The sequence below is a fragment of the Abramis brama genome (genome assembly GCF_963993115.1).
Source record: "Abramis brama genome assembly, chromosome: 3".
Taxonomy (NCBI): domain Eukaryota; kingdom Metazoa; phylum Chordata; class Actinopteri; order Cypriniformes; family Leuciscidae; genus Abramis; species Abramis brama.
In genome coordinates, this window is record NC_139965.1 from 8,274,674 (window position 1) to 8,301,299 (window position 26,626).

At 39.6% G+C, this 26,626-nt stretch overlaps 1 protein-coding gene across 1 annotated transcript; it reads left to right on the forward strand.

Annotated features, from left to right (window-relative positions):
• Positions 1–1,747: 1,747 nt before the first annotated feature.
• LOC311078638 (C-type mannose receptor 2-like) lies at positions 1,748–24,742 on the forward strand. Its single transcript, XM_084107566.1, has 5 exons — positions 1,748–1,791; positions 1,969–2,007; positions 2,100–2,453; positions 23,316–23,663; positions 23,828–24,742. The coding sequence occupies exons 2-5, from the start codon at positions 1,971–1,973 to the stop codon at positions 24,193–24,195; spliced, it is 1,107 nt and encodes a 368-aa protein (XP_083963692.1). The 5' UTR covers positions 1,748–1,791; positions 1,969–1,970; the 3' UTR covers positions 24,196–24,742.
• The last annotated feature ends 1,884 nt before the right edge of the window (positions 24,743–26,626 follow it).

Below are 26,626 nucleotides of genomic sequence, written 5' to 3' on the forward strand. Positions count from 1 at the left end.
TTTTGTGGCTCTCTGTGATGGAACCACGAGACGTCGCTCGTTGACCGATCGTAGGCTTCTGGTAGGGATGTAGACTCATAGGAGCGAAAGTGAAAGTAGGAGGGAGCTGAGCCTGTGATAGATCTATAAGCAAGCGTCAGTGCCTTGAACTTGACGCGAGCAGCGAGAGGTAGCCAGTGCAGAGAGATGAACAGAGGAGTGACGTGGGCCCTCTTGGGCTCATTGAAGACAAGACGAGCTGCAGCATTCTGAATCATATTAAGAGGTTTAGTTGCACATGATGGAAGTCCAGCCAGAAGAGCATTGCAGTAATCAAGCCTAGATATGACCAGGGTCTGGATGAGAAGTTGTGTTGCATGCTCAGTTAGGAAAGGCCTGAAAGGCCATGATTTTAACTGTCTATGGTCTTGTCTCAGCCTGAAATATGCCGGTGGCTTCTAAAAAACTAAACATGGCTCCATTTTTGTATTTAAAAGTCTGTCAGAAACGTCTCTGCTGTGTCCTGATGGCATCTGTCACAGTTGCTAGGCGACAGGAGCGGTGGGCGGGAACAGCTGGTGATGTAAACAGGAAATGATAGAGAGTCTCATTTAACAACATTCACTTAGACCTTTGTGAACTTAAAATGATTCTCTAAATTAGGACAGAATTATAACGTGACTTTCCTGTTGTTTCAATAAAACTAACAGATGAATAAGACTGAATGAAACGTAATGACTAGAACAATAACACTCACTGTTTCTCCTTTTGTTTCACGTCAGAGATGTAAATATTGTCCATACTGAACGTCTAAATGTGGACATAAACAAATGAGTGATGAGGATGTGTTTACATGCAGATGTGTTCATGTTTTATTAACAAACAAAGAAACAGTAAACAGAAGGAGTATGGAATGAAAGAAAATAAGAATTTTCACAAAGAGATTAAATCAAAAAAAAAAAACAACATTTAGTTAGTATTTAGACAGAGGAAATAAAGACACGTTTATTCTGAAACAGCAGCAGCAGAAGATGATGATATTATTTCAGTGAGATAATGAGAGTCCAACAACCTTTACTAACATTAGAAATGGACTTCAGGGGAATGAAAGCATGATATGAGCACTTTAATGTCTTTATCTCGTCTCTGTTGGGAATGTCTGTCGTGTCTCCTCCTCAACACCAGCAATCTCGGCTCTCAGAAGAGGAAGAAAAAGAAGAAATATAAGAGCAAAAACAGTTTTCAAACCCTCTTCTCAACACAAACTCTCTCAATAGTCAAACTCACTCCTTCATCTCACACACGTTTCTTTCTCTTTGACTGGAGTCTCAAACAGGGGCTTTTAAAGGCTCTCAGTAACCAGTATCACCAATCTTCACTAATGAACTCAACCCTCATCAATCACATCATTAGTGGGTTGTTCAGTTCACACACAAACAGATAAAAAGTGACCAAATACAGAGAAACACAGACATACATGTCAAATTGAACAGGGATGTAACACAAGTTATACAGTCCAGCAATAACATTAGAGAAACTGTTTAGTTATTAATGTTCAAATGTATATAATTTTCTGACAAGGTCCATATTAACATAGACTGATACAGACCGACAGGCGCCAAGATGCAAATAAGGGGAAAGAGTTGCAGAAACACAAATAAGGAGGAAGTAAAATATGGAAAAGGGGTTTTCAGAGAAATAAACAAGTGACGTGATGAGCTGAATGAGGGATGAGAGCAGATATAATAATCACGTAGTTTAAATCTGCAGACAGAAACATCAGACTCAGGACAGAAACACACAACCTCTAAAGTAAGAACATGTTCATTCTTCAAACACAATTACACTTTCAGATGTTAATATTGTCTCAATGATTGTGAATCGTGTTATGCTGATAAAATGTTTTTATTACATGATCATGTTAAAACTTGAGTTTTTTTTTTTGTTTTTGTTTTTGTACTTGGGGTTTTCAATGTGTTTCTTCCTCAGAAATGGACCAAACTCTATATTTGATTATCCTTCTCACTGGTGAGTGTGTTTGTTGTTTTATTTATGGTTTATAGTTTCATCAGGTTTGACCCTGTTATGAAAAGCATTAAATCAAACGCTCTCTTTCACAGCTCTCTGCTCCGTATCTGAATGTGTTCAGCGTCAGTATCACTTTATAAACGTGACGAAGAACTGGACTGAAGCTCAGAGATTCTGCAGAGAGAAATACACAGATCTGGCCACCGTTGACAACATGAACGACATGAACGAGCTGAAGAAGAGTGTGAATGATGGACGTGTTCAGAATGTCTGGATTGGGCTGCAGAGGACGAGTGTTGATAAATGGCAGTGGTCTTCAGGTGAACCTGCGCTCTATCTGAACTGGGCACTTGGACAACCTGAAACCAGTTATTGTGGAATAATGAAAAATGGAAAATTGGAGGATATACCATGTACGGATACTCTTTATTTTATCTGCAATAACAGTGAGTGAAGCTATTTATAACTACAACAACCGTTCATTTATAGATGCACCCTATATATCAAATTTTAATGCAGTACTAAAAACTATTACTTTTTATTTTGATCACGAATATAAAAGAGGCTGTAGATATTCGTCACACTTTCACTGTCAATTTCTGTATAGACACAACATTTGGTAACACTATTACTATATTAAGGGTCCTTAATTATGCGATAGTTAAGTATTAATAAAATAGTAATTAATGATTTACTTGTTCACTATTATGCATTAGTTAAGTATGGACACAATATTAATTAATGATTAACTTAACATATAGTAAGGGCATATTAGCCATTATTTACAAATTATTAAACATTTGAAAGATACACATTTATGCTATAAATAAACAAAAACAATCTAGTAATTAATCATTAATTGAATGTACAGTAAACACATTTTAGCCATAATTTACAAAACAATAAACCATATATTATTTTTTTGTAGTGATGTAATTACATTTCTGTGCCATTTTTTTAAGTTAACTGAACAATAAACTAGTAATTATGTTTGATTACTGCTGGTTTTGCAGTTATAAATTGCTAAAATAGTGTAATAAAGACAATTTGACCCCTTATTCTAGCCAATAATTACGGCTAAACTGACATTAAAGGAGAACTCCGGTCAATTTTAACATTGAGCTAATTTTTTTGTAAATTTGGAGTGCTGTCAATACAGAGAACAACGACAAAAATCAGTGTTGCCTACACCGTGTTATCCTCTTTTTAAAATTTGCACCCTGTTGACTTCAATGGGGCAAGTTTTAAACCTGCTTTTAGCCTCTTAACATCCTTGATGTGTCATTACAAGTGCACAGCCAATGTGAGTGATTCCTTCAGAGTGAACACGGGTGAATCTGACTGCAGTAGATGTGAAAGATATGAATAAAAGTGATGTTATTTCAGCCAGCGCTCATACCTATATTTACATCCTGTTTTCGGTCGAAGTCCATAGTAATCGATTGTCAAGTTCACGTGCATATGTTTAGTTACCTATGATCACGCGCGTGAACTCGACAATCGACTACTTGATAAAGCCAATTTGACCCCCCATTCTAAAGTGAAAGGTATATTCTCAGTAGTTATGGCACTTATTGGGTGGCCTCAATTGTTATTAAAGTATTAATGTGTAACGTTTACTGACACAAAACATACATTTTTGTACACTTGGATTAATGGTGAAAGGTACAACATTGTAAGGTCCGGGTGAGGAAGGAGACAAGCCAAGCGAAGTACCAAAATAACAAAAGGTTTTTTTAACAGGGAAAACTCAAAACAAACACGAAACAGTGTGCTGGTGCACAAACAATAACCGACAAGGACATGAGTGACAAGGGGAACTATATACAGACACAGATAAACACAAGACAGGTGATGCAACTGATGATGATGAAGAACAGGTGGGTAATTGAGAAAGTGAGTTCAGGTGTGGAGACAAGGAGGATTCTGGGCACTGTAGTGAGCAGGACGCAGACAGACGGTGAATGTGACAAACATGGACGTTTTGGCAACATTTAAACATAAACATACTGCACTTTTACAGCAAAAAAGCGTTACATATTATTTACGAATCTTTTATATCATAAATATATCTGTATAATTACCCTTTTACCATTTTATAGATAAATGTTATAGCCCATTATAAAATGATACACAACGTAATTGACAGAAATATTTAGGAAAATGACAATTTTAGTAACAATATAGTATTAAAAAGATATGTTGAACTACTAATCCCACTCAAATCTCTAAACCTACCCATAACCATTTTTTTAAAAAAAATAGAGTTATATAGAAAAACATAACAGTGTAGCAAATTAGCTGTCAAGAAATATTAATAACCAATCATAACTTGTTATAATTGATTGTGAACATTTGGATCAGTTTATACACTGAAAAAAATTTCTAACCCTCCCAAATCAAAAATTTCAAGTGACCGATAACATCTAAATTTTTCAATTGGCCCAAGTGAAATTCTTGTTGCAATAGGCTGTTAACATTGGCTCAATGAGAAATAATACGTCAGACTAATTTAAAAATTTAGATGTTATCGGTCACTTGAAATTTTTGACTTGGGGATGTAATTTTTTTTTTACAGTGTATAATTAACTTAATGTTGTAAATTAATATTACAATCAATTAACCTGTTTGTCCCGTGAACACTCAGGATTAATTGTTTATTAATTCTAAGAAATGTACATTTCCAGGGCTTGGGAGATGTCTTTTTTACTGTGCAGTACTACTAAGAGCAAGTAGTCAATATCTATGATTAGAGACTCCAGATATGAGCTTGAGACACGGACAACTTTTCGTGTGACCCGAGAAAGACTTTATTAACTAGACTAAACATTTAAACTACTCGAACACACACATACAACACAACACACTGAATACAGGAAAGCAAGAAGTTATAGCATTGTTTGAAATTCAGCAGATCAACAGCCTTGAGCAAACCATCAGTTTAGTTCTAACACACCCTTCTTTAAAGGGGTAAGGATTCTTAATGTATCAAATAATGAGACTAAAGTTTGATACTTGCATGTCTCGCCCATTTGAATTAAACTGTCCTGATGAAATCTGTTGAGGCTCCAGTTGATCTTTGCTGATGTGGTCTTGATGAGAGAGAACCAGTGGTAGTCAGAGGATCTTTGGTGAATGGAAAGACAAGGCCGCAGCCTGGCACAAGCTTGGGGGTTCTTAGAAGTTTCTAGTTCAGCATCTTCTTCACATCAGGATTTCAGAAAAGGGACTAAGAGAGTAAAAAACGTGATCTTGTGATCAGTGATTTTTAAAGCGTGAATATGTCACACTGGGGGTGTGCGATATGACGATTTTTGATCGTGGACGATTAAAATGTCTCCACGATCTGCTTTTGAAGAAATATCGTAGAATCGTGCATTATATCCGTTCTGGGGCCTCTGTCAACAACATACTGAACAACGCGACATATATTCACATAAAATGTTAACGCAGCGGAATGGGAACTAACAGTTCACAAAAGTTCATAATTTTCATGTGCTTTAATGCCTTGTCGGTTAAACATTTAAAGGTGCTCTAAGCGATGTCACGAGTTTTTTAGGCCAAAATATTTTTTGTCACATCCAGCAAACATCTCCTTGCTATCTGCTAGCTGCCTGTCCCCTGAACACACTGTAAAAAAATGCGATCTCTGTAGACAGCCCAGGATCCACAAACAGCAAGAAAAACAAACTGGGCTAACCAGCACCACAAAACATAACAAACTGTTCCAGCCAATAACTGACAAGAAGAATTTGGGGGTGGGGTTTGGGGGGTTAGTGCTCGGATGAGGAGGAGGGAGGGTCTAGCTAGCCTCCAGTTTGTTTGACAATACTTCAAACGTCAACAAGAAATGACATCACCCAACATCACTTAGAGCACCTTTAATTCGCGTGCTGCTGATGTGCTGTTCTAAGGTGTGCGTTCCTCAGCGCCTACATGTGAAGCTTGCATGCACTAAAAGCCTGTCTACCAGCGCCTGGATAGCCTACTGGACTAAGTTATCTTTCAAGTCTTATTGTGCTAATACTGTTAAATACACACAAGGTTTACATAAAGTCGGTTATGTCTAAAGTGAAAGCAAACTTGAGAAAATTGAGAGAAAATCTGCTTGTCAAATGCGTGTAGCGTCGCGCGCAACTCTTAAAGAGACAGTAGCAATAAACACCCTGCCGCTTGTCCTTAAAGGGATAGTTCACCCAAAAATAAAAATTATCTCATCATTTATGTCATCATTCTGGTATCTTTCTCTGTCTCCCTCTTCTGGTCACACACACACACACACACACACACACACTCACACATTACCTCAGTTCACCTTTAATTATCTTCAGCTGTTTCCAGTTACTACTTGTCATCATGTTAATTCCTTCACTCCTGTTCTCTGTTTTCTCTAATTGTGTTTGCTACTTCTAGCTTCCCTTTTTCCCTGCTTCTTTGCCAGATTATTTTCGTACGCTACTGATGCAAGAAGTCTTTTCTTATCTGCAGTCCGAGTCCTGTCTGAAGTCCTGTCTGAGTCTAGTCTGAGTCCCGTCCAAGTGCTGTCCGAGTCTACACGAGTTCTAGACCGATTATTCATCCAGCCAGGCACAGGTCTATTTCTATCTGTTCATTAGTAACCATTTGTTCTGCACTCTGTCCAGCCTGCCGGTTGCTGACCTTCACCCTGAACATTCGCCTCTTCATCTGTTTGCTCCTAACTCACATAAGAGATCAGAGGACTGTGCTCGCTGGATCCTTTTCCCCGGCTGTTTGCTGCTACCTACTCAAGACGAGTCTTTCTGTTATCTGTAAATAGAGCATCTGCCTTGTTGGCGACTTTTCTGTTGTCTTTCTAAGAAGAGGAAACATTTTTCTGTTGAACTTACCTTTTCTCTCAATTAAAGAGACTGTTCCTCTATTTCGCATTTGGGTCTTATCTTCATCATCACAGAATAATCTGGCCCCACCATGGACCCAGTGAAGGAGAATCCGATTCACACGGCAGTCGAATTGCAAGGTGCCATGCTCGGTCGACACGATGAGGAGCTGACCGCCGCCCGGCGCGCGGTTGAGACGCTGGCTGCCCAACTCACCGATCTGTCTTTACAGGTCCATCAGTTCAGGACAGATCCGCCAGTTCCTCCCAGGTCTTCAGAAGCCCCCGAGCCCCGCATTAACAATCCACCATGCTATGCCGGTGAGCCTACTCAGTGTCGTTCATTTATCACTCAATGTGAGGTTGTGTTCTCCCTTCAGCCTACCACATACTCGAGGGACCGAGCTCGGGTGGCTTATGTCATCTCTCTTTTAACTGGACGTGCTCGGGAATGGGGGACTGCCGCCTGGGAGGCCGGTATAGACTTTACCACTCGCTTCGACTCATTTAAAGAGGAGATGATTCGGGTGTTTGACCGCTCAGCTCATGGGGAAGAGGCTTCTCGAATACTCTCGTCCCTTCGCCAGGGCAGAGGAACAGTAGTGGATTATTCCATTGAATTTCGCACCCTGTCGACTACTTGTGGATGGAATGAACCAGCCCTGGTCGCACGTTTCTTAGAGGGGCTTAATGCGAACGTCAAGGACGAGGTAATTGCTCGCGAACTGCCCACCCGTCTGGATCCTCTCATCGAGCTGGCCATCCGCATTGAGAAGCGGTTTGATCTCCGCCGTCGCACCAGAGTCATGGACTCTGCCTCACCATCTCCTGTGTCTGCTGTCTCCAGCCCTCCTCCTTCCCACTCAGAGCCTGAACAAATGCAACTTGGTAGTCTTCGTATCTCCGCCAAAGAGAGGGAAAATCCTCCTCATAAATCGTCTGTGCATGTATTGCGGGGCGTCCAACCATTTTGTGTCCGTTTGCCCAGTAAAAGCCAGCGCTCGCCAGTAGAGGAGGGATTACTGGCGAGCGCAACCTCTCTGATCTCTCCATCTAAATCATGCACCATCATTCCCATAACTCTACGCTGGTCTGGTACCTTCGTTTCGTGTAACGCTTTGATTGACTCTGGTGCCGAAGGAAATTTCCTTGATGAATCATGGGCACTCAAACAAGGTATTCCCTTGAAGAGACGTGAGGAAGCCACTCCCCTTTTTGCCCTAGATGGTAGTTCCCTTCCTAGGGTCCATCTGCAGACCTCTGCCTTATCGCTCACTGTGTCAGGCAACCACCACGAAACTCTTTCCTTTTTAGTTTTTCACTCCCCTTACTCTCCAGTAGTTTTAGGACACCCCTGGCTAGTTAAACATAATCCCTACATTAACTGGTCTAATAATAGTATACTCTCATGGAACTTGTCATGTCATGTCGAATGTTTAATGTCTGCTAATCCTCCTGTTTCTCTTGTCTCTGTTTCTCAGGAGGAACCGGGTGATTTTATCGGGGTCCCGGAGGAATATCATGATTTGCGGGCGGTTTTTAGTCGTTCACGGGCCACTTCTCTCCCCCCTCACCGTCCTTACGATTGCGCTATTGACCTCCTTCCCGGCACTACACCGCCCCGCGGAAGGCTTTTTTCTCTGTCTGCTCCTGAGCGCGATGCGTTAGAGAAGTATCTTTCTGAATCTCTCAACGCTGGTACTATTGTCGCGTCCTCCTCTCCTGCCGGCGCGGGTTTTTTCTTTGTCAAGAAAAAAGACGGCTCTTTGCGTCCTTGTATAGATTATAGGGGGCTCAATGACATAACCGTTAAGAATCGCTATCCCTTACCGCTTATGTCATCCGCCTTCGAGTTACTGCAAGGAGCTAAAGTCTTTACTAAATTGGATCTGCGTAATGCGTACCATCTTATTCGCATTAAGGAGGGGGACGAGTGGAAGACTGCGTTTAATACCCCGTTAGGTCACTTTGAATATCGGGTTCTTCCGTTCGGGCTGGTCAACGCTCCTGCTGTTTTTCAGGCTTTAATTAATGACGTCCTAAGGGACATGCTCAATATTTTCGTCTTTGTATATCTTGACGACATTTTGATCTTCTCACCCTCTCTCCAGGTTCACATACAACATGTACGCCGAGTCCTCCAGCGTCTCCTAGAGAACCGTCTTTTTGTTAAGGCAGAGAAATGCACTTTTCACGCTTCGTCCGTCACCTTCCTGGGTTCTGTTATCTCGGCTGAGGGCATTGAGATGGACCCCACTAAGGTACAGGCAGTAACCGATTGGCCAGTTCCTGACTCTCGTGTTGCGCTTCAGCGCTTTCTTGGCTTTGCAAATTTTTATCGCCGCTTTATACGTAACTTTAGTCAAGTAGCTGCGCCTCTTACAGCCCTTACTTCAGTCAAGTCGTGCTTTAAATGGTCAAAGCCTGCTCAGGAGTCTTTTGATCAGTTAAAGTCGCTTTTTACCACCGCTCCAATTCTTGTGACACCTGATGTTACAAGACAATTTATAGTTGAGGTTGACGCGTCCGAAGTCGGCGTCGGAGCGGTTCTTTCTCAGCGCTCATCTATTGATGACAAGGTTCATCCCTGCGCTTTTTTTTCCCACCGCCTCTCGCCCGCGGAATGAAATTATGATGTTGGGAATCGTGAACTGCTCGCCATTCGTTTGGCCTTGGGGGAGTGGCGACAGTGGTTAGAGGGGTCTACCGTTCCTTTTATCGTCTGGACTGACCATAAGAACCTAGAGTATATTCGCACCGCTAAGCGTCTTAACGCTCGTCAGGCTCGCTGGGCTTTGTTCTTTGGTCGTTTTGATTTCACCATTTCCTTTCGCCCTGGTTCTAAGAACATAAAGCCCGACGCTCTCTCTCGCCTCTTTGATTCCCCAGGAGCTGCCTCGACCCCCGAAGTCATCGTTCCGTCAGATCGAGTAATTGGAGCAGCTATCTGGGGAATCGAAAGACAAGTTAAACGCGCTCTTTCTCGCTCCGTTGTTCCACGTAACGTTCCTAGAAATTGCCTTTTTGTACCAGTTACTACACGGTTAGCGGTGCTTCAGTGGGCTCACTCCTCTAAATTGACTGTCCATCCCGGCGTTAGGGGCACGCTCTCTGTCATTCGTCAACGTTTCTGGTGGCCCACTCTCGAACGTGATACGCGTCGCTTTATTGCTTCGTGCACTGTCTACGCTCAGACTAAGTTGAGTAATTCTCCTCCGTCTGGTCTTCTTAGACCCCTTCCTGTTCCGTCTCGTCCTTGGTCTCATATCGCGCTTGACTTTATTACGGGTCTTCCCCAGTCGACCGGCAACACCGTCATCCTGACCGTCGTGGATCGATTTTCCAAGGCTGTGCACTTTATTCCGCTCGCTAAACTTCCATCTGCCAAAGAGACGGCCCAGATAATGGTTACTCATGTTTTCAAGATTCACGGTCTCCCCTCAGACGTCGTTTCAGATAGAGGTCCTCAATTTGCGTCTCAGTTCTGGAGGGAATTTTGCCGTCTGATTGGTGCGTCCGTCAGCCTCTCCTCGGGATTTCACCCCCAGACTAACGGTCAGGCTGAGCGCACCAACCAAATTATCAGTCAACTTCTGCGTAGTTTGGCTTTCCGTAACCCCTCATCTTGGGCCGAACAATTACCTTGGGCTGAGTATGCCCATAATTCTCTACCTACATCTGCTACCGGTCTTTCTCCGTTTCATTGTTGCCTAGGTTCTCAGCCTCCCCTGTTTCCCTCTCAGAATGCCGAGTCTAATGTACCGTCGGTTAAGGCTTTTATCCAACGTTGTAGGCGCACCTGGAGAAGAGTTAGGTCGACTCTCTGTCGTTCAAGGGCGCGTACTCAAAGAACCGCTAACAAACGTCGTGTCAAGAGCCCTAGATATGCTTGTGGTCAGAGAGTGTGGCTTTCCACACTTAATTTGCCTCTCCAGGTCACGTCCCGCAAGCTGGCTCCTCGTTTCATCGGACCTTTTCAGATTTCTAAAATCATCAATCCTGTCGCCGTCAAGTTGAAACTTCCTCCCAACCTTCGTCGTGTTCATCCTGTCTTCCACGTCTCGTGCATCAAGCCTGTCGTGCGCGCGCCTCCTCGTTTCCCCCCCCCCTCCCTGTTCGTGTCGAGGGAGCTCCTGTTTACACCGTTCGTAGACTTCTTGATATGCGTCGTCGGGGTCGGGGATACCAGTTCTTAGTGGACTGGGAGGGGTATGGTCCTGAGGAGAGAAGCTGGATTCCCTCCCGGGACGTCCTGGACCGCTCGCTTATTGATGAGTTCCTCCGGGCCCGCCAGATCCCTGCCTTGGGAGCGCCAGGTGGCGCTCGTTGAGGGGGGGGTACTGTCATCATTCTGGTATCTTTCTCTGTCTCCCTCTTCTGGTCACACACACACACACACACACACACTCACACATTACCTCAGTTCACCTTTAATTATCTTCAGCTGTTTCCAGTTACTACTTGTCATCATGTTAATTCCTTCACTCCTGTTCTCTGTTTTCTCTAATTGTGTTTGCTACTTCTAGCTTCCCTTTTTCCCTGCTTCTTTGCCAGATTATTTTCGTACGCTACTGATGCAAGAAGTCTTTTCTTATCTGCAGTCCGAGTCCTGTCTGAGTCTAGTCTGAGTCCCGTCCAAGTGCTGTCCGAGTCTACACGAGTTCTAGACCGATTATTCATCCAGCCAGGCACAGGTCTATTTCTATCTGTTCATTAGTAACCATTTGTTCTGCACTCTGTCCAGCCTGCCGGTTGCTGACCTTCACCCTGAACATTCGCCTCTTCATCTGTTTGCTCCTAACTCACATAAGAGATCAGAGGACTGTGCTCGCTGGATCCTTTTCCCCGGCTGTTTGCTGCTACCTACTCAAGACGAGTCTTTCTGTTATCTGTAAATAGAGCATCTGCCTTGTTGGCGACTTTTCTGTTGTCTTTCTAAGAAGAGGAAACATTTTTCTGTTGAACTTACCTTTTCTCTCAATTAAAGAGACTGTTCCTCTATTTCGCATTTGGGTCTTATCTTCATCATCACAATTTATCTCATCATTTATGCACTCTAATGTTGTTCCAAACCTGTATTAATTTCCTTCTAATATTTTTCTAATATTAATATTTTGAATAATGTGGCTATCCAAACAGTAGCTTTTCCCCATTGACTTCCATAGGAGAAAAATATACTAAGTCACTGGGGTACATCAACTGTTTGGTTACCCACAATCTTCCAAATAACTTTTATTTTCAACAGAAGAAAGAAACTTATTCGAGTTTAAAACAACTTGAGAGAGTAAATTATGACAATTTGAATTTTTAGAACAACTATCCCTTTAATGTTAAAACAACAAAATGCAAAGAGAAAATCACTCATTGCTCTTGACTGATAACTTTAATAGTAGCTTTAATAAGTATCAATGTATAATTGTAGCTGAAAACATAAAGCACTGTTTATTTAATTTGTATATTAACCCTTTCATGCATGAATTATGATAACCTCAGTCAGGATTTTTTTTTACTATAGTAGTAGCAATAGTAAAACCAACATAAAAAAGAATCGTGATAAAATCGTTAATCGTGATTTTCCTGAAAAAAATCGTGATATGATATTTTTGCCATATCGCCCACCCCTATGTCACACCATCTGGAGGTGTGTGTGCCAATAAAAAAGTTTTCCATTTGGAGAGACATTTTTACGACCCTTTGTAGGGCATTTGAACATGTAATTTGATTGGATGTTTAAGAAAAGAATCTTCACATATATATATATAATTAAAATGTATAGGATATATATAGGATTAAAAGGGTTTATTTCTCCTTCTCAGACAGAATTAAGTGAGTCACAATTCCCTGCAAATTCCTTTTGGGGTTGTAAAACTCTTATCAGTCTCAATGTGTTCTGTAACAGGACACAGAGTTCTGCCAGTGTGTTAGCTTCATTTGGGATGTTAGTTTTTGGGGGAAGTTTCATAGACCTATGTTGAGTGAGTGAGTTTTCTGGGGGGGGAGGGGCGTGCACCTGAGACCTGCTGAGTGACTCACAGGGTCGCAAGACGACGTAAAGTACATGCATCTGATGAGTTTTATCAGAGCCCGTCATTCTCTGGTTTTATCAAGTTGATGTCAATAGCATGCGCTCTCTATAGGCATATTCATATTTTGCCGCTATGTGAAAAAATCCAGCAAAATGCGCCGACGCGTTTGTCGACCCCAGAGGATTAACTTTAGCCTAACCATAAATTGTGATTTATATATATGATCACTCACATCAAGACGCCGCTGCGGTGGTGGAGTCCATGCAGGAGGAGCAGCGTTTTGCACTGCGTCGCTTTTCAGCGCGAGCTGTGTGGAGAAGCCCATTTCCACCTCTATTGCGTTGGAAAAGCAATCCCGCGTAAAATGCAGGTTTCAAACTCATGGTCTTCCAAGCCAAGTGCATGCAAACACTGGCGCCTAATTTCCAAGTCTGCTGGGAAGCTATGCAGTCCAGCAGTGCTGCTGCAACCAGCAACACTACACGTACCCTCCTGACCACTGTACACAGATATGCTAGCTCATACCAAGGGCGTGGTGAGCTCGTACCAGAGGCGTGGTAAAGCTGGAACCTGCTTACGTCACCTGCCACCGCTTACGTCACTTGCCACCGCAACATCCAATAGGAAAATTCAACTGCAGTAGTCACCGTTCAACCTGAAGAGGGCAGCACTCAGACGTTTTTACACCATTTATTGTAAAATTAAAACACTTTATACCCAAATGTCAAAAAAGTTACTCAAATCAATGAACAGCACTAATAAAGCCTCATTTTTACAGATCATTAACTAAAAAAAGTTGGTTTAGGGTTTAGTTACCCTTTAAGAAAATGTCAAAAGCGGTACCAATAGTAGTCCAAAAGACGATGAGTTGCAGTCGCAGTCCTCTCCGTTGATATATAATAGTTTTGTTTTAGGTACAGAGCAGAATTTAAGTTATTAATTCATGAAAATGGTATCCCGCTTCACTTCACGGCATGTCGCAATCTGTGACGAAGCAGGCAAGAGCCAATAGGTGCGTTCCATTCGACAGGGTCCCTACGCAGTGTTCACTGCTATTAAAGTAATATGATGTCATAAAGAATCGCATGCGCAGGGTAAGATTAGTGAAAGTGTACATAAGATTGCAAGCGTAAATTAAATTTGCATGCGCAAGAGAAGATTTGTAAAGGTGTAAATCGCCTTTCAAGTGTAAGAGAAAAATATTTGCAGCATTTAATTTTTTTTCGTAAGTGTAATTCATGTATTGTGAAGCTGAAGCTTCATGCTAACGCAAAATAAAAATGATCTGTATTCTTCTGACTTCCATTTTTCCGCGCTTACACTTTTGGCGCGGTTTTTGCGCACAAATACGGCCAAAAGCATTGCAGGCCCGTGAACAGCAATTTGCGACCGAAAACAACAGAGTTAGGAACTGCAAAACAGATTCACTGCGCAAAATCAAACTTTGTGTAAAAAAATTAACTGTTGCAAATCTAAATGACTTGTGTGCATGGGGCAAAACAGTTCCCTAAATAACCCGATTTGTACAGTTTCGTCTTTCTTTTACCTGCGCTTCCAGTTTTGGCACGGTCCTCTCACTCTTTGAGTTTTGCAAGCATGAAGAGGAGGGCGGGTCCACCTTCTTCATGTAGCCAATCAGATGAGCTTCTCGCTGACTCTAGGTTTACTCTTATCTGGTTGGTTCAAAAAACACGCCAGTCACCAGAACACATCTTTATCTTCATTTGGCTCAGAAACGTTCTCATTGCCGAAATGGTACTTTTAATGCACACATACATGTTAAATAAATAGATAAACAAATAAATAAACAAATAAGTCATGATTGCTTAATAAGCTGTGCACCATTAGGCTGATTAAAGCTGACTAACATTCATACTGAATTTCAAGCTGGTGTTAATGTTATTGGATTGAAAATTGATATATTATATAATCTGTTACACCATTGAGCAGATGCTAAACTTTACAATCAAAACATTTAATACCCATTCTTTATGTAATAATACAATTCTGATGCAGTGTTTTTCACATCATGTCTCTGTTCGTGGTATTTAACACTCAATTATATATTTTGAAATATCGTCTTGGTCGCACTGTCAATATTGATTCTGATTAGTGATTACTTTCGTGTGACTGATCAAGCTATTATTATATGTAGCTAGTATAAATAACAAAATGCTTTTTCTGTGTCCAGATTTGACTGTAATGAAAAACTGATACTAAATCAACATAAACTCAACTTTGACAAAAAGTAACTAATTATGTCTGAATAAAAACCCAGCAACCAAGGAATATACAGCATCTTGATATGTTCATGTATAGGGCTATACAGTCATCAAGTGGTTACACGATGGCATTGCAGGTGATAAAAGGGTGCATAATTTAGAGATGCTCTTAAAGGGGACCTATTATGCCCCTTTTCACAAGATGTAAAATAAGTCTCTGATGTCCCCAGAGTGTGTATGTGAAGTTTTAGCTCAAAATACCCAACAGAATTTTATTTACAGCACGTTTAAATCATCATTTTTTGGGTCTGTGAAAAACACACTGTTTTAGTGCTTCTCCTTTAATGCTAATGAGCTGCTAGTTCACGGCACAGACGGCGGAGCCTAAGCAGCCGCGATCAGAGCCAGAACAGGGAAGATGATAATAATAAAACAGTCACAGTAATGGTGTTCATTTCGACCATAAAAATGCCTATAGAGTCAGAGAATATATGTTGGAACAGGTATAGTTTAGTTTAATTATGATTATGATTATTACCTATTTGGCATTGCTTACACTATTAATGCAAGCCTGCTGTAGGACTCCGTCTGACGATCTGAATTGTCTGAATGATGACACAAAATATACTGATGAGTTTAATAAAGTTTACTGTATGACATTCTGTTTATTAAAAGCTGCATTTGGATCCCAACCTTCAAGTCTCGGAGCAGTTCGTAACAGAGTAATCCAAAGAACAGGCAAGGGTCGTACACAGGCAGGCAGTCCAAACAAACAAACAAACAAACAAACAAACAAAACAGGCAGGGGCCAGAGGCAAAAGAGTAATCCAGGGAACAGGGCAAGAAATCCGAAAAACAAGAAACAAGAAACTGCAGTGCAACAACATACAAAACTTCGCAACGTGTGAATGAGTGAACATGATACAAATAGGCTGAGACTAACAGGGTGATGGGACACAGGTGAATGCAATCAGTGATAATGAGGTACAGGTGAATGTGATGAGTGATCAGAGATGATGAGTCCGGGCAGTGAGTATGGGAAATGTAGTCTGAGAGTGAACGTGAGAGTCTGATGTGGAGTGCCCTCTGGTGGCTCTCAAGGGCACTCCAGCTGGTGACCGTTACATGTTCGTTGTCGTGAATTAGGCCTATCCTTTTATTTAGATTTTTGTTAGTTAGGCCTAACACATTTTAACTTTCTCGTCACCTTAATTTTGTTCATCAGTGTTATGTGCTCGAACCGCTGGAAGGATTTTTGAACTATGACCAAAGATAAAAAACGCAAATCTAAGCCGATGGATTCATCTTTAAATCTTGGTGCAAGTGTTACTGTGGAGTTCGACACTTGTTCTGGTGCAGTTGTTCCTTGACAAAGGCATCGAAGAAGTGAAGGTATCAGTCGAATTTCTGGCAGAAGAAATTAAAGATGTAAAGGGGGATGTGGAGCGAGTTGATAAGCGGGTGACAAATGCCAAAAGACAAATCTGTGAATTGGAGAACAAAGTACAGGATCTCTCCAGGTACAAGAGGAGAGACGGCTCCACGGTCTACCTGAACAACCAGGAGAAAACATCAGGCAGAAATTTCTGGATATATGCGAGACTGTTGTCCCAGCTTTTGCTGGTAAATATCACAAATTAATTGATGTGGTACACCGTTTGGGAAAAGTGAAGAGCGACGACACTCTGCCCTCTGGTCAAAAAAAAAAAAACCTTGCGGAATTATTCTTCAGTTCACAATGCGTTATTTTAGGGATGCTCTCTGGAAAACTGAAAAGATCTCTGTAACAATTTAGAATACTGTATCTTACTTACTGCATAACTAATAAGGAATTATTGAAGAAATAATGGGTAATTCTTCATTAACTACTTCTTCACTACTGTTAACTACTAAGGGAGATGTGCTAACTAATCAGTATGTAATAGAATTGTATGATTGTGTTAAGTATCAGTTAGTTAATCAATAACTAATGAATTATGTCATATCTCCTGAAGAACTACTATTAATTATCTACTAATTAATAGTGATGGGCAGATCGAGGCTTCGTGAAACAATGAAACAGTTGAAGCAAATGTGCCATATTGTGTCGAGGCTTCGAAACAATCCGACACCCGTCTCAACGGTGACACCTAGTGGTCACTTGCAGGTGTTGATCTGAAACAACCTTGACAACGAGCCATTAAAAAAATGTGTTGTTTTTTATTATTGTATTTTTTTAATATGTGAAGCTTGTAACCTGTAGGCTCCTCACTGTGCATAATGTTATTTTGGTAATGAAAAATGAATATTAAAGGAGAACTTGGTAACATTTTTAACTTAATAAAACTGTCTAGAAATCATTTTGATGGTTAAACAACCTGTTCTGGTGATGTTGGTGACTTTCCCCGCTCCCCCCAGCGTTCCCAGGCGGAAAACCAACCTTGCAACTTTGGGACTACCGTCCCGGTAAGAAGAAATTGGAAGTCTCGTGAGAAGCGAGAATGAGAACGAGAACGAGCGCGAAACACGAATTGCTTTACGGCAATTCGACATAAACACACACGCATGTATGATGTATTACCAGATTACCCACCTCGGTAGACATCACTCCACACGATACCGTTGGCTTGTTCCGATCAAAACAAACGCACATGAGCAGCGGTAGAGAGGGGGAGGAGGCCGCCGCAAGTGAGTTTTTTACGACCGTGTTGTGAAATATACGCTCCCCCACAGCTGTAGGGGGAGCTCGTGGGGAAAACATGCGACAACAAAAGGGAAAATCAGCAAAGAAGTGACTAGAGTTCGCTAGAGTTGCCGAGTTCGGCTTTAATAAAAGAAATCAAGCCACAATGTCTCACTTTTTTATAGATTTTTATTCAAAAATATTAATTTCTCTGCTGTGGAAGGACTTAGCCTACTTCTTTTTTTACAGATAATTTCTCCAGCCTTTGAAAAAATCCTCTCACAACTTGTTGCTGGCATGCAAAGATATTTTTTAGCAAGGACATACAAATGAGGAAAGATTACTGCTCTCTCTTTCCTAGGGGATTATGAGTTCTGGGCAAAAACGTATTGTTGAGGTATTTTTTCACTTCCACTATGGCATCAGCTGTAGCATTGTGTATCATCTGGGTTTCATGGATACGATTATCAAAAAGTTCCCATAAACTGTCTTGTGTTGATGTTGTTGATGATGATGATGATCCTGATGTTGACATTTGTGGCTCGGAATGAAAATGAAAACAGCAGTTAGTAACAAATCCTAAACTGACTGCATATATGAAGTATAAATCATATTATATTATATTCACAATGAAGCTGTTTTTAACATGATTGGCAGTTGTGATTGGGACGTTAGGTTGTAGGGCTTAGGTTGACACAGGTCTATGGACTTTCTAAAAAGTGTCCCAACAGTTTGTAATTATATTTCAATTATAATTATATTTCAAACAATGCATACCTTGCTTAGATGGCCCAGCAGTGTCAGTAGCAGGCCGAGGTACAGGGGGAATGCCATCCTCTGCACCCTAATGGCAGGATGAGTGCTCCTCAAATGGCACATCATGGATGATGTATTGTTGCAGTAGGCTAGCTGCCGATTACAATACACACATCTCACTTTATTTGGGGTTTCTAAACGGATATGCTCCCACACCACAAATGTGGCATCTCTTCTGGGGAGCCTCCATTTTATCAATCTATATAAATCTATATATCTATGTATCTAGATATGTATATAATCTATCTATGCATCTATATAATCTATAAATGTATCTAGATATGTATCTAGATATAATCTATCTATCTATCTATCTATCTATATATATATATATATATATATATATATATATATATATATATATATATATATATGTATTTATATATGTATTTATATATGTATCTATAATCTATCTATATATGTAGGCTATATATTAATCTAGCTGTCATTTATCTATGTATCTATTAATGTGTCACTATATGTAGGGGAGCGCGGGGCACAACCTAACGCGGGGTTAGTTGTAACACGCTTGTTTTAAATACTTCCGCACATGCTTGGATGACGAAACTTTGTTTATTTACTAGTTGCCATATCAACACTATATAGAAAAAAAAAAAAATCCGCCAAAATTACTTTTTTTTTTTGGAAGATATCCATAGACATTTATTAAACCATAGCAAAAGTAAATTTCTTACTTAAGTTAATGTTTCATCTCTATTTTTTGTGTTTTTTTAAAATAAGACAAATCTGATATTATTTTAATCTCCAAGATGTTATTTAACAGTTGAGATAGTTATTTAATGCTTCGCTAACTAGCAGAAGACACTAGCAGGGTTTAAATCCCAGTTGTGCAGGCGAGGGCATGTTGTAACACTGCGTTACAATGTGCCCCTATTAGAAATATGCTATTATATTCTATACTTTTATTAATTTTATTGAGAAAACGTGAGAAAAAGGTGAATAAAGACTGAGGGCCCTATCTTGCACCCAGCGCAATTGACTTTGTACACCGACGCATGTATCATTCCTATTTTGCACCCGCGCAAAGCGCGCTTTTCCCTCCACAGAAGCACGTCGCTAAACTAGGGAATGAACTTGCGCTCCCTGGGCGGTTCAGCGCAAAAAAGGAGGCGTGTTCCGGCGCAAACGTTCCTTCATGCTATTTTGCAGGTTTAGAAAACAATTGCGCCACTAACCAGGAAAAAATAGTTTAAAGTCAGTGGCGCGTTGCGCATGTTATTCATATGCTATTTTAAGGGTGCATGCTTGGCCATAATCAATGTAGCGTGTGCACAACGCGCATACACTTTGATTCTCTCATCTACACAGAAGCAGCAGTTTTCATTTTTGCAAATCATACATTATTATGATAGATAGATAGATAGATAGATAGATAGATAGATAGATAGATAATTTATTATAAAAGCATACATCTAGCTTACACATTTACCCAAATTATCATACGCCTTTTTAACCGAAGTTAATTTGGGTGGGTTTCTCCATCCCCAGCGTCCCTGACGAGAACGTTGCTCTCCTTGGCTGTGAACCGCTCCTGGCGCGCGCCTGGCAAATCCGCCGTTATGATAGGAATCCGCTTTAGAACAAGCGCGTCTGCTCTTAAAGGGAATGTGAGATGACGCTCTGATTGGTTTATTTCACGTTACGCCCAAACCACACCTATGAATAATGAAGCTCTTCAGACCAACCCATTTTAGATTTGCGCCTGGCGCAAGAGTCATTTTTTCCCGCCGGGAAAATAGCAACAGCGCCAAGACCCGCCCACAAAGTTACTTGCGCTTTGCGCTTTGACACTTGCGTTTCAGATCGTTAAAATAGGGCCCTGAGTGTCAATGTTCAGAAATTACTAATTATTTATTTGTTTTGAACTATGTTGTATAGCTGTGTTTTCATGTGTTCATTGTCAAAACTCAAAAATGAGTTTCTATTTAATTATTAAAAATTGCCATTATTTTATATGAAAAAGTTTTTTAATTGTATTTTATTTAGAAAATATTTTAGTTTGTTTTGTATATTTTTTTTATTAGATCAGATAACATTTTAAGCTGTCATATATTATGTTACAATGTGCCCCACGACATGTTACAATGTACTCCACCTATGGGGCATGTTTCACATTTCACTTCCATTCTTTCGGGGTATATCAAGAAAAAAGTATATACTGTATTAATAAAACAAAAACACATAATTGTACTAGACATGTGGGAAATTAATGTGGGAAAAAAATAATACTCTGAACCATAAGTAGATTTACACAAACTGAGAAAGTCAAAAAGCGTTAGGTTGTGCCCCGCTCTCCCCTATACTCTGTCTGTCTCTAGCCTATCAGTCAATGTGTTGTGTAAATTTAAATGTAAGCCTAAATAGCCTATAACTAATCAAATCACACTTTGTCACTATATCATCAAAAATCCGCTATCTCAAAATCAAACTCCTCTCACAAAAACACACGAGGTCAATATGCGTTGATTTCACTTTTATACAGATGTGCGATTGTGTGGTCTGTTCCCGACCGTGTCAATCAAACGCTGATTCGGCGGACCACACCTGATGAAACACTTAGTGAAACACTTCGAGGCTTCGTTTGGCCATAGTCACGTGACATGGGTGTTTTGAATCACGCTTCGGATCAGTGTTTCGAAACATCTGCGCTTCGGGATCTTGCAAAGCTTCGGAACGACTATTTCGCCCTACTAATTAAGGTTCAAGAAAAAAATAACTAAGAAGTAACTACTAATGAACAGTCATATACAGTAGTTACCGTTACTACAATAATCCAGGGTTTTTTTCAGTGGAGTGGTGGATGAAGTACACAAATCAAGAACTTGAGTAAAAGTACGGATACCCCAATCAAATATGACTTCAGTAAAATTATAATTAGGCCTATTCATTTTCAAATTAACCTTAAAAGTAGGCTACAAATGTAATTAATTTTTAAAGTACTTAAAAAAAAATCAGCACCAATCAGTATTTGGCAACATAGCAAGCATTGACCAGCTTGATGATGATCATGAGACGTTCTGAAGAAATCTTCCCCCCTCATTCGGCGAGAAGCGGAAAGGTTGAATTTGGAAAAAGATTAGTCTGTGTTTGGTTGATCCTCGCAGTCGTTACACCCCCTTTATGCTCCTTTTGTCTTCAGTTTGATGAGACCATTATTCATTTGTTTTTAGAATGTGTGTATTGCAAAAATGTTTGGGTTGACTTCTCAAACTTTGTTAAAAGGTATCTATCTTTAAACTTCTTTATAAGCCACAAAAAAAAAAGTTTTTGGTGAATATCTGAAATCAGACCCTTATCATTTTAAATATGTTCTTAACTTGCTACTTTTTCAAAGAAAACTCCTTTTTTATTTTTAAGAAAGATTTTGATTTATATCTAAATTCTTTGAGGAACTCTAAAAACTCTACTGCATGTAAAACTCTGCAATGGTGTCAATCATTTAAGCTAGTTTAATATTCTGTGTGTTGTTGTAATGTAACCCTCTGTATTGTTCTGTATTGTTTATTATTGTCTTGTTTTTGTATTTGTTATTGCATGAAAAAAAAAAAGGTTTTAAAGTGCAGTCCTTTGAAACAAGTCTGCAGCGGAAGTCACAAACAGAGCAAAATGTTTTTAGTGATGTCAGTATTGTACATTTCAGTGTATGGAAAACGTAATTAACGTGTTGTAGAACCACATTTTACATTGTGAGATCATGTTGCAGAATAACTAAACAAATAAGAACCTATCTTTAGAACTAAGGGTAACATTTTCTTTATTAGTACTGTATTAGTGAGTTTAGCCTTATTTATTTGCTTATTCTGGTCAATAAACTTGAATATCACTCAATAAGTGCCTTAACTAATGACAATATACCTTTCACTTTAGAATAGGTGGTCATAATAAATGTGTATCTTTCAAATGTTTAATAATTTGTAAATAATGGCTTATATGCCCTTACTATGTTAAGTTAATCATTGATTACTGTTGTGTCCATGCTTAACTAATACATAATTCTCAACAAGTTAATCATTAATTAATGCTTAACTAATGAATAATTCAGGATCCTTAAAGTAAAGTGTAACCGGAAAATTAATTGTGAACAAGTAATATTGTTAACTAATGCATTATTCTGGACCCTTAAAGTAAAGTGTAACCGGGAAAAAAATACAGAGAGAGAGAGAGAGAGAGAGAGAGAGAGAGAGAGAGAGAGAGAGAGATTTATCTAGATAGTAATGATATGTTGATATTCATATTAAATATACAGCAGTGACTAGAGCTCATACAGCTTTATCTGTATTTTTAGTCCAGTCCATGTAGAAATAGTCCATTAAACTGCAACTGATAATTTAGAAGTTTAGTCTACAGTCAAATTAAAGTTTTGGACTAGTTAACTAACATATTTAGTTACAGTGTAACTTCTTCCTCTGTTTCTCTCATTCAGCTCTTTGTGTCTGAATCCAGTACTTCATAGAGACTGTAAGGAAACATAATGGACAAATAGAAAGTGCTTTAAAATCATCAGGATATTCACAAATGTTACCTCATGTTATTTCTTTAAAATAATCCTCAATATTCAATGTATCATCAGCTGTTGAAACAGTCTTTGAATGACATGTGTTTCTGATGCTTCGCTGCTCTTATTCACATAAAAAACTATAAATCAGAATAAGAATAATGAATAAACTGATTCTTTAATCTTTTTCCATTTGTTTTTCTTAAAGTGAACACAGGACTCGTCTTTGTCAATCAGACGAAGAACTGGAGAGACGCTCAGAGTTACTGCAGACAGAATCACACTGATCTGGTCACTGTGAGGAACCAGAATGAGAATCAACAGGTAAATAATTTCATTAGTGGTCTTGGGTTATCAGGATCATGGATCTGGATCGGTCTGTTCAGAGACTCATGGCAGTGGTCAGATCAGAGTAACTCCTCATTCAGATACTGGGATTCTGGTGAACCTAATAATGCTGGAGGTGTTGAAAACTGTGCAGTGATCAAACCAAACGCTCTGGGTCAATGGCGTGACGTCACTTGCAACCTCCAATATCCTTTTGTGTGTCATGAAGGTGAGCAGATCCTCACAAACACACACAATCCATCCATCACCTCCAGATATCTTAAAGTTCACACTACATGTCTGACATGACAGATTCCTCCACAGTGTTTGTTCTGCATGTTGTTTTTGATCAGTCTCTCTCTAGTTTTTGCTTGTGGTTTGTTTTGTGTCCAGATAAACTGATTCTGATCAAAGAGAATCTGACGTGGCCTGAAGCTCTGAGATACTGCAGACAGAATTATACGGATCTGGTCTCGGTTCAGTCAGACGAGATGCAGCGTAGTGTGATGAATGTGGTTAAACATGCGTCTACTGAGGCGGTGTGGTTGGGTTTACACAACTACTGCCAAATGAACATGTGGCTCTGGTTGAGCGGAGAGATCGTGTGCTATCAGAACTGGGCTCCAGGGAACGGAACGACACCGGAAAACTGCAGCCTTACGAAGAGAAAAGGAGCAGTTCAGTCTGGAGGAGATCAGCGCTGGATCAGCCTTCCTGAGACTCACAAACTCAACTTCATCTGCAGCAGATCTGAGGAGTGAGAAGACGGCAATGTTTGTGTGTTTACTTACATTCACTGTTTTCATTCTTTATTTTTCTTATTCACTTTCATTTGTTTAATTTGTTCTTTAGTCATTTCTGAGTGAATCTTCTACAGTAATTATATTTTAATAGTCTGTAATATTTCTCTGTGTTAATTATCATAACATAATGTGATCTTATTAAAGTTTTCTGACATCATTGAATATTCTTTAGATGTCTAAAATACTAACACAATATATGTGTGTTTTAAGAATCTCTTTGCATATCTGGTGTGTTTATGTGTCTTTATGTTTTTCACTAATCTTATCTGTATCAATAACTGTTGAATATGATTCTGTGAGCAGCACCTCTTAAGAATAATCTTTATTTGTGTCTCAGGAGAATTAAATCTGGTTTATTCTTAGAAAGGCAGAAGTGAAGTGATGCCACAATAAACTGTCAATTAAATGTAACAAATATGTAAAATGTATATTTGATTGTTGGTGTGTTTGGTTGATATTTAGGATATGATGTCACTTACAAAACATGCATATTTCAGTTTCCTGGAATAAATTAGTGGTGTGAATCTTTGGGTCGACAGCGACTCGATTTGATTCATGATTCATAGATTTGATTCAAGAGCAATTTTCGCAAATTCAGAATGATTAGATTCGAGACGATTCACAATGCGATACAATTAAATTAATGATTCGATTCTGAATTTCTAAAGTGCATTCGTAAAATTGTTGAAATGCTTCCCTTAATGTGTCTTATTCATGGTGTGAATCACAGAAACGTTCAGTGGGTCAAAGAGTCAAAATCAAAACCCTTTTTTCCACTGATAGATCATGTTAGTTATTAATGATGCGACTTCAAAAAGTCAAAGTTTTGAAGACTTCCTCTTCAAAAATGGCACAGAGCATCATTACAGCTCCAAATATTTTCAAAAGAAAGCAGATCATCAATACTTTATAATAATAAAAATCAATTAAGATTCTAGATTGTACCAAGTTAAAAAAACAAAAAAATACAACAGTGTTTTGCATTACATCCTGTGCAATTTTTCTTCTCCTACTCAAATAGATGGCCATTTTTGCTTGTCCCACCACAAAATTAAGCAGTTTTTTAGGACATATTCCGCTTTGTCACAAGAAAAAAAAAAAAAAAAACAACACTTAAAGCTACACTGTGTGATTTTTACCCCCATCTAGCGGTGAAATTGTATATGACTACCCATTGAATATTAGTTTCTGTTCCTCTCAATTCCGAGGGTGTTTTTACTCCTACGGTGACCGTATTATTCCAAGATTAACATGGCTTCCAGTTATCGACTTCGTCCATGACAATAATAAACAATACGTCTAAAATGAATAAAACTACAGGACAGATACATGTCAGGAGGTAAACGTCACCCTTGGAATCGGCTATCCCAGCATAATCAGATTAGGCTAACGTTACAATGTGTACAAAGTAAAAGCAATTAAAAATAACTAAAATTTACAGTGTCCTTTTTTTTTATATAGCTTAAAAAAATTGCGCCTTTAAAACTATTCATCACCTGTGATCCGTCGCAGCACAGATTTATGTTACAAGGTAAACAATACTTTTTCACCACTGACGCGAGGATGAAGTTATACTAGAGGTCGTTCTGCCATTATGCACAACCATGCTATGGTTAGACAAGCAACTATAAAACTTCGAATTTACACAAATGAATTACAACAGGCTGAATTACCTGTCGAGAAGAAAGCAGGCAACCTCGGCGTCCGTTTTAAAATCTTCTCCTCATGAGCTCTTTCCATCTGGGAAAAGTTACTCCAATATTGACTATGGTCTTGCTGATTTGCCTGTCGCGTTGACGTTTTAATTCTCTCTTTCAAATGTGAGTACACACACACACACCACACTATCTTTCAAATCTGCCAGCACTCGAGAGCTCGCGAGTAATCTCCCCCTCGGATTCGTCACCGTGTCACTGAGTGAAAAACGCAAAAGGCGAAGCTTGAATTTACAGGCATGTCCCTCTTTGGCTAATGTAGTTTCAAGATGGAGGGGCAACATGGCGACCGACATTCGAACCCCTCACCCGTATGTACTTTCAATGGCAGATTATAAACTTAAGAGAATACTTTATTACTTGAAAGAAGTAAATATACATTAATGAGCACATATTTTTGAAAGAACTAAGTGTTTTTTGCTAAGAATCAACTAAAAAAGTTACACAGTGTAGCTTTAAAGAATCAACTTGTTCAAGATAAAAACCAGCACACCCATCCAGCTTAAGAGAATAAAACAAACCCGGAAAACACTCTTTCGAGTCTGGATTACACAGTTTGTTTTTAAAGTCTGTGATGGAGCGGAACAATTGTGAAACCAACCTTTTACCAGTAAAGAAATCTGACTACGCCACCCTAGAAATTAACTATAGGGAACAATGCTCAAAACCCAAAA